The 12704-nt window shown below is 33.0% G+C and overlaps 1 protein-coding gene across 1 annotated transcript in view; it reads left to right on the forward strand.

The window, feature by feature from the left end:
• Nucleotides 1–12704, forward strand: part of DCDC1 (doublecortin domain containing 1) — a 456279-nt gene that overhangs the window by 107338 nt on the left and 336237 nt on the right. The window contains exon 8 of the mRNA XM_067749533.1: nucleotides 6916–7082. Coding sequence (XP_067605634.1) covers nucleotides 6916–7082 — 167 coding nt within the window. The remainder of the gene's footprint in view (nucleotides 1–6915; nucleotides 7083–12704) is intronic.

Raw genomic sequence — 12704 nt, forward strand, 5'->3', positions numbered from 1 at the left:
TTACAATTAGCTTGCTTTTGAATGTTACTTATGTATGTAAGTGCTTCGAGTATTTGGTTTTGTCCTAGTTTTACTGTTTTTTTATTGCATCTTTTCCTACTGGGTCAAAAGTTAATTGGTGCCTCAGTTAACACCATTTGGATTAAGCTTTTCTGAATAGTAATAAAAATTAAAAATAATAATGTCTAAAAAGTGTCAGTTATTAACAGCAAGCAGTTATATAATGACATTTCCAGAGGTCTTTACTTCTAATTTTTGTTGATTTTATTTATTAAGTTCCATGCATTGTACTTCCTAAAACTAATTCCAAGATAATACTTTAAATTTTTGTTCAGAGCTTTAAAGTTTACAAAAGCAGGTCATATATATATTCAATTATTATGTATTGGTATAGCCCATAACCACATGAAAATAGATTAGATAGATTATAGTTAATTCTCAACATTTCTTTACGTAACCTTAAAGTTGTACACATATCAGTTCAATTGTTATTTTACATTATTACTAAATATCAAATATTTTAGATGCCCAAGAAATTGAGTCCACAAAATACTTGTATTTTCAAAGACACATACACTATTATTTTTCTTTAGGGAAAAAGCAAGACTCAGACAATAGAATCCCAGCTTACTTCTGCTTGTATAAATCAAGTTATTTAAATAAATGAATTGTGTATGCTGACCTGTTCTACCAATGTGCTACTGGGGGTGTATGAAAAAAAGATGTGCATGGTGGTGGAAGTAGAAAGAGGCATAAAGCGTATTGGAAAACTACCAAATGTCCCCTGCAAATGGGCCCTATTCAGAATCAGTAAGCGTATGATGAGTGAAGTGGTTTTGAATATCGCCTTTAGATTCCATGCTGTTACAAGGCCAGCCCTGAACATGGCAACTCTTATTTCCACACACAGTACCTCTTCACTCTCAATTTAACCCCAAAATCTGATGAACCCATTACTCCATACTTGATTTCATGGAACAAGGAGTAGATATAGTTACAAATGATCAATCACAAGCCGTGAACCAAAGCAGCAAGGCATTAACAATTCACACCATTTCGGTCCACTTGCTCGAGCAGAAGATGTGCCAGAATATTTAATGCACAGCTACTTCGTTCAGTTTAAGAAAAGACATGACTCAGGCTGCATTTTCAAAACGGAGGAGACTTCCTAAGATTTCATACTTCCAAGCCCCAATGTCAACGTTCACCCACATATCAGCAATTAAAATAAACAGGTGTTCTGTAAAGGTCACAATGTCGGAATTAAATTTTACCCAGGTAAAAACAGTATGACCTATGAAATTCTTCCCCCCAGTGCATCCCTTTTCTGCTTGATCCTATCATACAAATCAGTGTCGCTTACAACAGTATTCAAACACTGTAGACCCCACAGGCAATATGCCGTCAGTTTAATAGGATCACTGAAAAACTAAAGCAGCTGTGAAAGACTGCTCTAACTATAGCAATCATGTGCTTGTCATTTTGTTCAGTGGAGGAAAAATCCAAATTTGGGTAGGCATCAGTATTTAAGAAAACGACTGCTAAATCTTTTCTCATAAGTACCTTAGGGACAATAGGATTTGACATATAGCATGTAAACAAAAGTACACAGCAGCTGTTAGTTTAGCTTTGTTTGAATAAAAATATACTGATATAAATCAAGCAACATAGGAAACAGTATGCTCTCCATCATTCATTCTTCCCAGTAGACCATGCTTTTGAATGGCGTCTGCTGGTTGCTCCCGGACTGGGAGCTTTCCAACTACTACCTAAAGCTGGATAAGGAACAGTAAAACATATACACACCTTGGCACTAGCTCAAACTCCCTCCAGGCCTACTTCCTGGATGGGAAGCCGTCAATTCTAAGTATCTTTTAAGAACTCACCTTGTATCATACAAAAAGACTTTTTAGATCAACTTCATTAAAAAAAAAATTTCAATTGAATCGGTGGGAACTTTCCACATGATGTCCTGCTCACAATAGCTGAGTATTTTTGAGACTTGCGACCTGAAATTTTCTGCCAAAGAGCATATAGAAATTTCTGTATAGGTAATTATGCTCTGGGCAGTGCCTTTTTTTCGTAGTCTCATGTCCTCTGACTGACATGTGAGAATTACAGTATTATGTAAATTATGATTCTGGATACTTAATTGTCATGAATTTTAATTTTTAATTGGAAGCAGGTTATTAAAGCTTTTGATAATTTCCAGTGCTTGAAAAATATATTGATTAAAAAATCCTATTTTTAGTTTTCCACAGTAGATTCAAATGCAGCGTGCCAAGTGTCTCTTTAAATGTCAGGTGTTGCTTTTGGAGAGAGATATACATTCACTAGGTATAGAACTTGACAGGACAGTCCAGTCTATATCTTCTTGGTAAGTTCTATTAGGTTTCTCTTTAGAGGAACTTATGGCTCCTTGTCAAAAATTCTTGTGCTGCACTCATCACGAATCCAAGTTCAAGCTTCTTATCAGTGATGAAGTGGTTTTAGTATAAGGTCCTCTTGAAGACTGAACAGTTTGTCTTATGATTAGCTTTTGAACTCATTGTGTTTGGAGTTCTTAGAAGGAATTACCTTTATTATTTAAAATAGCTACTTTGACCTTAATCTAATATTATTGCTCTGTTATTTAAGTTTGATTGTATGCCTTTTCCCACAGTAGCATGATTTAGGATAAAGCACATAAGGATTTTCCAAGACTTTTAAAATACCCAGCTCTGGTCTTCTCCTGGCTAGTTAATGCTTCATTGCCAAATCGTATTGTTTTCCTTTTATATTTATTTTCTTCTTTAGTGTTCAAGATAATTTTATAAGGAAGATTAAAACAAAACTATTGTACATACCCTAAATGTGCTTCAAAATTCTGGTACATTCATATTTATTTATCAAATTTTGATCATATTTTCATTTGGTCACAGAAAGTTACAGATTCTAAGTGATTGTGTATAGTTGTACTCATGGTCTTAAAACTTACCTAAAAGACTGCCCACAGTATTTCCCAAAGTACTGTTTATTTATCCAGTAGACATTTATTGGGCACTGCTTTTACCAAACTAAAAAACACCATGCCCTCTAACCCCAAAGGTTTTGTGATTTACTGAAGGATGGAAGTGGGAGTGGAGAAGATAAGGATTAATACAAATCAATAAGAGAAAAATAAGAGTATAAACAATACTCTGGGAAACATAGAGGATGGAACAATTAATTCTGCCTAAACAACTTGGGATATTTTGGAAGTGACAATTGATATGAGCCTTGAAGGACAAGAATATATTAACAGGCGGAAAGAAAGGGGGAAGACATGCAAGGGAAATAGAACAGCATGAGTGAGAGAAGTATCAGTTGATAGTTATGAAGTTAATATAGCTACTACTTTTAATCATATGATCTATTTACACATAATGCTCAGTACTAGCTATGTCCAGTAAAGTTACTCCTTTTGGCCACATGATCTATTTACCCAGCATCCTCAGTCTTAACTCCAAACCCACTGAAACCATTGGATTAATTTCAATTTGCCCTATAGTCATGACTTGAGAATAAACAAAATGGATAAAAAGCTATCATCCATATAACTTCACCTTTCCAGCGATGGAAGTGATCCCTGTGGAATGATCACATTGGACTGATCTATGCATATTGATAGATTTAAGGAATGATTAATTTCCAAATCATTTATCTAGTAAAAATGTTGAGGACTTGCTTAAAGGAAATATTGAAATTACAGGAAAGCAAAATTCTATAAATAAGAGCCAATAGGTAGAACACCTGTAATAAAGGCCTCAAACACAGAAGAAATGCTATGTGTAGCTATGCACACAGAAATTAAAGAAACATAAGGTAATCGGAGCCAGCTAACCTCTTGAATGAGGCTATATTTCTGAGTAGCAGTTTGAAAGAGAAGCTCATGGTTTACACACAAAATAATATCCCAGGATTCATTCCCTGGAAAAGACATAATTTTTTCATTGAGTGTCTATAATGGGCTTTGCTAGCTCATAGCAACATGTAGGATTATGCTCTTTCCAATGTTGAGAAGTGTCTATTGTCCTTGCTAAATCATTGCCCTTATTTCTTGCCCATCTATACGCAGTAGTCTTCTTTAACAGAATGAAGTTTTGCTTCAGAAACAGAAAAAGGAGAACTCAACATAAAAGAGATAAAACCATTGGTTAAGAACACTTATGAGTTTTTAGTATAGAATATTATGAACATCCACTAAAATGCTTAAAAAATAATTCTCACTCATGTTAAAATCTATGATTGAGGTTGAAAAGTCAACTGACTTCTCTTTTTTAAAAAAATCAATTATTCTATTATATTTCAAAACTATCACCTTAGGCCAAGTCTTCTTTTTTAGGGAGAGTTCTTTAATTTGAACTGATTAATAAATTTTATTTTTCAAATATATTAAGCTTATTTATACTTCCTTTCTAAGTGCTTAGGCGTATCATTTTCTTATGTTTTCTGTACCTTCCTAGTTAGTGGAAACATTGTTTGTTCTTGGAGTGTGCTTTGTCTTCCTTTTCAAGAAGATCATCAAAGTTACTAGTTTGCAGCTTCCAAAAAGAAAGAGCCTTCTAATCCCTAGTTCAGAGGCTAACCTTTATTAGCGCTCTTGTGGTTATAATGAGGACCCTGCTTCCAGCAGGGAGATTCTGGAATACTGAACAGATTATTCAACAAGTTCAGAGCAGATTCTGAAGTCCCTTATAAAACCTGCTTGTGAATACTGCTTTCTTTGCTTTGCTGTTTCTGGTTTCCATAGTATTCCTAATTACATAAATCATGTGGAGCATGGGAGCTGTTTTCCATCCTATATCAACTCTGACACTGCTTGTGTTTTGATATAATTTGTATTTTTTTCCCTAAGCTGTATTTTTTCTTAAATTCTTATGGAAGGTACAAACTCTGAAAAAGAGTAGAGTTTTGTGTTAGAAAATCTATGAAATTCTTTTCTGGAATCCTTTGGGCTGGCATAAAGAATTTGAAAGTTACTTTGTGACAAGCATAGATGAATAAAGCTGTAAGACTAGAGAATCTGATAAAGTGTTCTTAGGTTTAAATTCAAGATTAAATCTTGGATGTAAATCATTCAAGTTTATTACTTTCTTCTCAATTTACTTAATTGTTTTTCAGTTTAACAGCTGTTTATGTGATGCCTTTCCATGTATAAAAACTGTACTAAGTTCAATGAGTGTACCGATTAAAAGTTTACAAATTAAAATTCAACACATAGTAACACATGAATGTTGTAGCTAGCTAAAAGCACTGCTGATTCTTAAACTAGGTTTCTTTAGGAAACATTATAAGCAAAATTGATTTATATTATACATTTTTTAAATATTAAAGAGTTATAATTCTAAAAATAAGTTTATTTCTCTTTTTATTTCTTTAGTACTGTATGTGACCTAATATTTTTTAAACGTTTGAGATATCTGTTGTGATAAAACTTATAGAGAATAGCTATTGCTCCAGGAATGTAAGGATAGTTTCAATATGTGAATTTTAGGAATTAGTTTCTCAGTCTGGTGAGTGAATTTCATGCACACATCTGAAGATGTCTAAATAATCACTGGGTCATGATTTCCTTTTAACTTTATTTACAGTAGTCTTAGAAAATCTTAAACTCTATTTCCAATGTTATCCTTAGTGATGAATATGTTAGAAAGAATTTAAATTGTGCTTTGGTAGAGAGTTGTAGAACTTAGTGCCATAAAACGCATACTTTTTTACTAAGAACAAAAATCAGCAGAATACCAGTAGCAAAGGCCATTTGCATAACTCAGCCGCTCAGCAGCTCAGCTGAACCTAATTGTAATTCAATTTCCAGATTGCTACGCTAGGCCTCTCTGCATAAAATATGCAACATATAACATAACCAATGACACGGACGTATTTTCTTCGCTGGTGATCTATCTAATTTCTTTTCCAGTAGATGTATATATTAGAATAAGGTCGCCAAGCCATATAGTTATTTTGTATGTTTATGTTGTGTCACATGTATACACTTAAAGACAAAGTTTAAAAAAAATGACATCCTTTCATTTTTCTGGGTGCCCAAATGTGCTTAAGATTTTAAAAATTTCTTTATTTCTAGCATTTCAGAGGGAAATTAAATCTTGAAAAGTGTTAGCTAGCTGCCATGTTATTTGACTATTTTACACTAGAAAGACTTTATAAGCTAATCGTGTGAAAAAGTGTATAAACATGTCTGTCAAGTCCATATGGATGTTGCAATACAGGCCCACAGGTAAATATCTTCTGTTTACCAAATGCGTACTGGAATAGCATCCCTAAATCTTTGACTAGTTTATACCCCAGAAGCTTAAAAACAAAAAGGTATGGTAAATACTTGCTTAAGATTCTCCCCCTTATTTTTAAACAGCCTTGCCACCCTGTTTTATGGGTTATTTAAGTGATGGCAGTGAAAAGACTTGAATAGGATGGCTTATAAAGGTGTGGATTATATTTTATGAATAATTCCCAGATGTGATGTTTTAGGTATATAGACCCCTCTACGGGAAGCTATATACAGAAACAACATGGATCATACAATTTTATCAGGACAATGCAAGTAGATTTCAGCAAGGTTGGTTCCAACTCATCTGTGATAAATGAGAAGATAAGGCAATCAGTGCACACCATGACACTCTGTGCAGCTAGTTAGGCACACTTCAGAACTATTCAGGTGTGCTCACAAAGCTTATGAGTCTTGCATAGGGGGTGTCTCAATATAAATACATCCTTCATGGTGGCCACTAGTAATGCAGGAATTGCCTCTTTATGACTTAACCCAGGTCACATATAAATAATAGATGTTAAGCGTTAGCTCTGGTACTGGGGCTGTGTTCCAGGCAGTGTATCTCGTTTGGGTCAAAAGAATTTATTTTCCCTTATTTTCTCGTATAGTTCCTCTGCTTGAAAAATGCCTGCAAAATTCCATCACACCTTTGCGGGGACCAGTTTGGGTCTCTAAGGGAGAAGGTTTCAGCCCCTCAGGAGCTAAGATGTACATCCAAGGAGTTCTTTTGGCCTTGTACCAACGATTAAAGTCTGCAAAAAAATATTATAAACAGGTGAGTCCTCCCTCTTTAAAAACGGCTTTATTGTATGTTTTAAAATGCACTTGGTTGTATAGAGACAATGATTGACATCATGTCATAAAAGAACTGTGACATGTATTTCGTGAGCTCAGTGCCCGTTTGGGAGCCAAAATGCTTCTTCTGTAATCTCAAAGCCAACAATAATGGGGCTAATTGTATCTATCTTTTGCTGTGAGATGTTATATGTCTCATCTTTTCTTGCTGCATACTGTGCAAAGCGAAGGCAGCTCCTTATGTGGAAATTCTATAGACAGTTACTTTAAATAAGAAAATGAATAGCTCCTAAAGCATCTGAAGCTTTAAATGTTCACCCTTCTATTTTTTTTTCCAGTATGAAATTAGACTTGCTATTGTAGAAGATGGGCTAAAATATAACCAATCATATTCTGGGAAATGAAATTGTGAATTAACTTCATGTCAAGAGCAACTTATTTCATTTATACTTATTTAACTTGTATGTTTCCGGATCTGAAAGTATAAGAATAGAATTAATGTATTTGAATTTGTTTAAACTAGATTTTGTCCTTTAATTTGTAAGTTTCTATTCCATAACTGTGAGACTGAAAGAGAAAGAGAAAGAGAGGGAGAGAGAGAGAGTCTGTATGTGATGGGGGAGAAGGGGGAATGTATGTGAAAACTTTGATATTTATGTTACTACTTATAGGGACTTTGATTTATCTTAAAGTAGAATTCATATTGTAAAGCAGAATGATTGATGCTGTTTATAAAATAAAAATGAAGTTGCCACAATTTTAGAATCCTCTTTGCACTTGATCTTAAGAAGGTAAGCATACATTTTACCACATTAAATAAGGGCTAGGTTTTACATTTCTAACTGGGAGTTTCCAGTTTAGAAAAGGGCTCATTATCTCAGACCACAGGCTGCTGAAAAATGAATATTTTGAAAGCATCATGCTATTATTCTCTGTATGCAGGGGGAGGGGAGGTGGGAATGGGATTCAGTCTCAGTGTTCACACAGCACCTCCTGCTGTCTGGTTAGGAAAAGAACAACTTGTATTGACTAGAAGAAATTCTTGAACTAAGGTATCCAGAACTAGCAAGAAACATCTCCCCGTGCGAAACTTTCATTCTCAAAAAGTGGTTAGTTTCCAAGTTAATTATGTCAGTTTATCCAGAAATGGGATTATTATCATAGATAAGGCTATTTATAATAATAAATATGAAAAAATAAAAATCCAAACTTATTTTTAATATTCTTTATTAAGCTAATATCATATATAAAAACTGGTGTAAAACATATTTTTTTGTATTCAGATTAAGTTATTTTAACAGAAATATTTAACTTTTAGGACACAATGATATTATACTATGCATTATGACCAATTTGATTACAGTCATTTATTTGTTATTAAATGGCTTGATTCTACTAATTTGACAGTTTAAAATTATTTAATGTTAAGAAAACATGAGACGATTCTCCAATGCAAGAAAAATATTGTTTAAATCAAATCTAAAATAATTTGAACAATTTAAATCAAATCTAAAAAAAAAAGAAACATAAGTTTCATTTAAAGTGAGGGTGTTAGAGATAATAAATAGCTCAGAAAGTAGTTGTGGCATGTTTGGTTTTTCTCCCATTGTTCTAAACATTTAAAAGTTTAAATAGATATAAACAATTGTACTGGACTGAAAAGTTCCTTGTATTGTGAGAAGAAAATGCTTTAAGAATTACTGCTTTAGTTTAAAAATTTTCTTTATGACTCAAAATTGATGAGAAATACATCTTATTAAAAGAAATATTAAATGTAAATGTGAACAAAATTAACATTTTTAGTGTCTCTGAATGTCTGAGCATCTGATTGTCTATATCATCAACATTATGACTTTCAACATTATGCCAAATTAGGAATATTTTAAGAATCTAGGCTCTTTGCCATTTCTAACTAAACCTTTTTATTTTGCTCACTTATAATAACTTAAAGGTTTTCACTCAACAGTTTTAATATGATACTTGGTTAAGTTTTATTTTAAAATACAAAATTGAAGGAAAAAAATAGAAATTTGCCCATTATGCATTTCCATGCAAGTTCCTATTTCTTTTAGGTACGCCCAATTATATGTATTCTTGAGTCTCTTTTCTTTTGTATTGTTATATCACGACAATTTAAAATTATCTGCAATGTTCATAAAAGTCACTGAAGTGGTACCATTATCGGGTCATCAGTGGTTAAGTGTTAAGCTTGGAAGTAGCTTTATTTGTGAGTAAGATTTCTTAGCAAATATTCCTCTTAGCATTAATGAACTTTATTTGAACTGCATTTACTTCATTTGACCTTAGGGATAGCCTTTTCTGTTTAGTTTTATATAAGATTGTGTTTGGTAAAATGGAGATGGATGATCATTCCTATTTCCTTAACAAGCCTAAGCTTATAAATTATAGAATTATATGACCTCTTGATATCATTTCCATTTATTCCACTTCTGAGATCATATATAAAGACAACAACATTGTTTTACTAGGATTCTGTCAAAAGATTGTCGACTTTAAATTGATGTTTTGGAATTCCCCAAGGAAATTTCTTTTAAATAAATTGTGATAACAGAGCTTTAAAAGAAGAGTCAGAACCACCGGCTTTATGTTTACGAACTTACTCACTTTTCAGTTTTTAACTTTAACTTGTCTATTACAAGCATGCAACTGAATTAAGCCCACTACATTAATATGGTCTTAAAAATATACTGATTCGTGTATATAAAATGAGATATTATATTTAGGACAGCATAAAGTCACTTAGTCTTACATTTATCACATTTAGTTCCTTAAAAGTGGAAACATTTTAGAAATTGCTCAGAGCTAAGCAGAATCTATTTAATTGGTAATCTTTGAAGTCATGTAAATGCTTTCCTATGAAATGCAGTTAACACTTTCAGCGACAGGGCTGTTCCATCTCATTAGCATTCTTGTTATGTGGTGGTGCTGATGGTGGGGTGTTGAAGTAGGAATGCCATTGTGTGGAGTTCCAGTGTTTGGGGACAAACACTGCTGTGGAGGGAACGTGTGAAAAGGCCACAGTCCTGTCAGTGAATGAGGAAGGCTGTGCTTTCTGTGTGCTTCAAGCAGGGAAGCTGTCATTCATAGGCCTAACACAGCTAAACAGAGGCCAAAACACAACCCTGCACTACCTTTTAAAATGATATTAGTGATTTTTAAACATGATCTTCTTTATTTATGATCCTCCATAGAGCTTTTAGTCGCTGTCAGTAAACAAAATATATGTCAGTCTGTTCAGCAACACTGTAGAGATCCGTAAAAGTCCATGGAGCTGTGCCAGGAGGCCATATAAATAATGATTTGGAACGGCTGATCTTAAATACGAACCTGATTTTTGAGAAATAGATATTTCTGGAAATGTCTTCCCAATTTTGATACTCCTTTGAATTTTTTTCCCCCAAGCAACAAAATTCCTGGAGACTTTTGCATAGTGAAGGCATAGCACTCTTCTTTTAAAATACAGTTTTTAAAAGAACTCATAAACACACAGTTTTGATCCTTTAAAGTGGTTCACAGTGTGGTTTAACAGTTGTTGTCGTTTGCGTAGTCATTTCTGAAATTCAGGGAGACACGAAATGAGTATCTAATTATAATATTTTAACAACCATCATCTTAATTATGAAGAAAATCATAGTCCCTGTGGTAGTTAAGACATGAAAAAATTTGAAGGAATGTTTAGTACTACTCCTAATTTTCATCCCTTTTGAAAGTAACGATCAACTTTGAAATTAAATTTTAGCTTGTTTGACAGCTTTAAAAAAATAAACAGAAAAATATCCTTAAATATTTCTTAAACTCTTGGGATATTTCTAAACTTTGGCAGTATATTGAAAAAAATGACAATTTCTATTTATGTCTGAAACTGCAGGGAAATGTTTTATTTCTGTAATTTTAATTTGGAAATAGGTACTTGGGCTATTTGTAATAGGTCATTACTTAATGAAGTTTGTTGAAAATTGTAATTTTCTACCTGAGTGATTTTTGGGGCTGTATATGGTCCTTTGTGTTTAGTAATTTAAGCAAGGTACTTTTTTGAATGCTATTATATTCTAATGTTCCATATTTGATGCGTTAGGTTTAAAAATCTCAGACACTAAGTTTCTATTTCATAGATTAGGTTTCACTTTTTAAACTGGAACTGTACTGTAACTTTATTGTGTGGGCATATAATTAGATGAGGAAATGACCATCCAACATCAGCATATATTGGTTTTGCAGTTTAAAACTGAAATGTATTTTATTATTACATTAGACTAACTTCTACCAAAGCACTTATAGTTTGTTAAAAGAATTCCTAAGTTAATGTTGGTTCACTTTACCCACACTTTTCAATAAGTTTGGTACTTAGATATAAAAGCAATAATAATAATATAATTCTATTCAGAATAAATTCAGTTCAAAATGTGCTTGAATTACATTTAGTGCTGACAGAATTTGTTTATTGCAAAAAGTATCTTTAAGGAATCTAATATTTTAATTTCCCATAAAAGAAGTGTTGAGAGTTTGTCTTTTCAGATCTGTGTTGTAGGTCAATCAAAATCATTTATTGGTCCTAACATTATTGAAGGAAAAACCGTTTCTATTTCATTTCCTATATATGCTTTTTTCTTAGTATACCAGCTACTTTTTTTTCTAGCTTTATTGAGAGACAATTGACATATAACATTGTGTAAGCTCAAGGTATCCAATGTGATTATTTTATACACTTATGTATTGTGACATGATCACGGCAGTAGGATTAGTTAACACCTCTGTCACCTCACATAATTAACATTTTTTTTGTGTGTGTGTGGTGAGAACATTCAAGATCTACTCTCTTAGCAACTTTTCAGTATATAAAACAGTACTGTTAACTGTGGTCACTTGCTATACATCAGATCCCCATTTATCTATATATTAAAAATTGAGCTCTGTTCTTGATTTAGCCTTCCTGGAGCAATACCCAAAATATTCCAGTTTTGAACTTCTTGATGTCCTTTGAAACCTTGGAACAAAGTCTGTAATATATAAACATAATTTACTATTAAAAACATTAAAATAATGTTACAGATGTTTCAGGACGAAAACTACTACTGAAGGTTCTGATAGGTAATTTTTTAGAATATTAGGTTGTTTATAGATTTGAGTGATGTTGATTTTTTCCCCCCTAAAACCAAGCTGCATTCTAGTTACTTGAAGTATTTTAAGACCTTAAACTTGTGTCTTTTTCTAAGTGTCATGCTTTGAGAAGGCCTAACATCAGTTAAATGAAGTGAAAATTGCATTCTTGTCTTGATAGAGATGAAAATGGATTTCTGGTCATGAAATAGATGTAGTTGTCACTTTTTAAAAAAGGTGTCAGCAGTTTGCTTCAGCGAGTAAGGTGCAATTCAGTATGGCAGTAAACTTGTGATCTGAGCAATCAATAAAATGCTTCAATAACTTCTGCTTCATTACACTTATAATAAGAGGCTATAGATCCATGGCACATAAAATGTTGATAAAGAGAATATGTGGGGACTGACTGTGACCATTTTCTTGAAAGTACAGTAAGTGCAATATTGCCACCTAGAGTTTGTGCATAGGTAATTATTGCAGAGAG

The sequence above is a fragment of the Pseudorca crassidens genome, chromosome 9, assembly GCF_039906515.1.
Source record: "Pseudorca crassidens isolate mPseCra1 chromosome 9, mPseCra1.hap1, whole genome shotgun sequence".
Classification (NCBI taxonomy): domain Eukaryota; kingdom Metazoa; phylum Chordata; class Mammalia; order Artiodactyla; family Delphinidae; genus Pseudorca; species Pseudorca crassidens.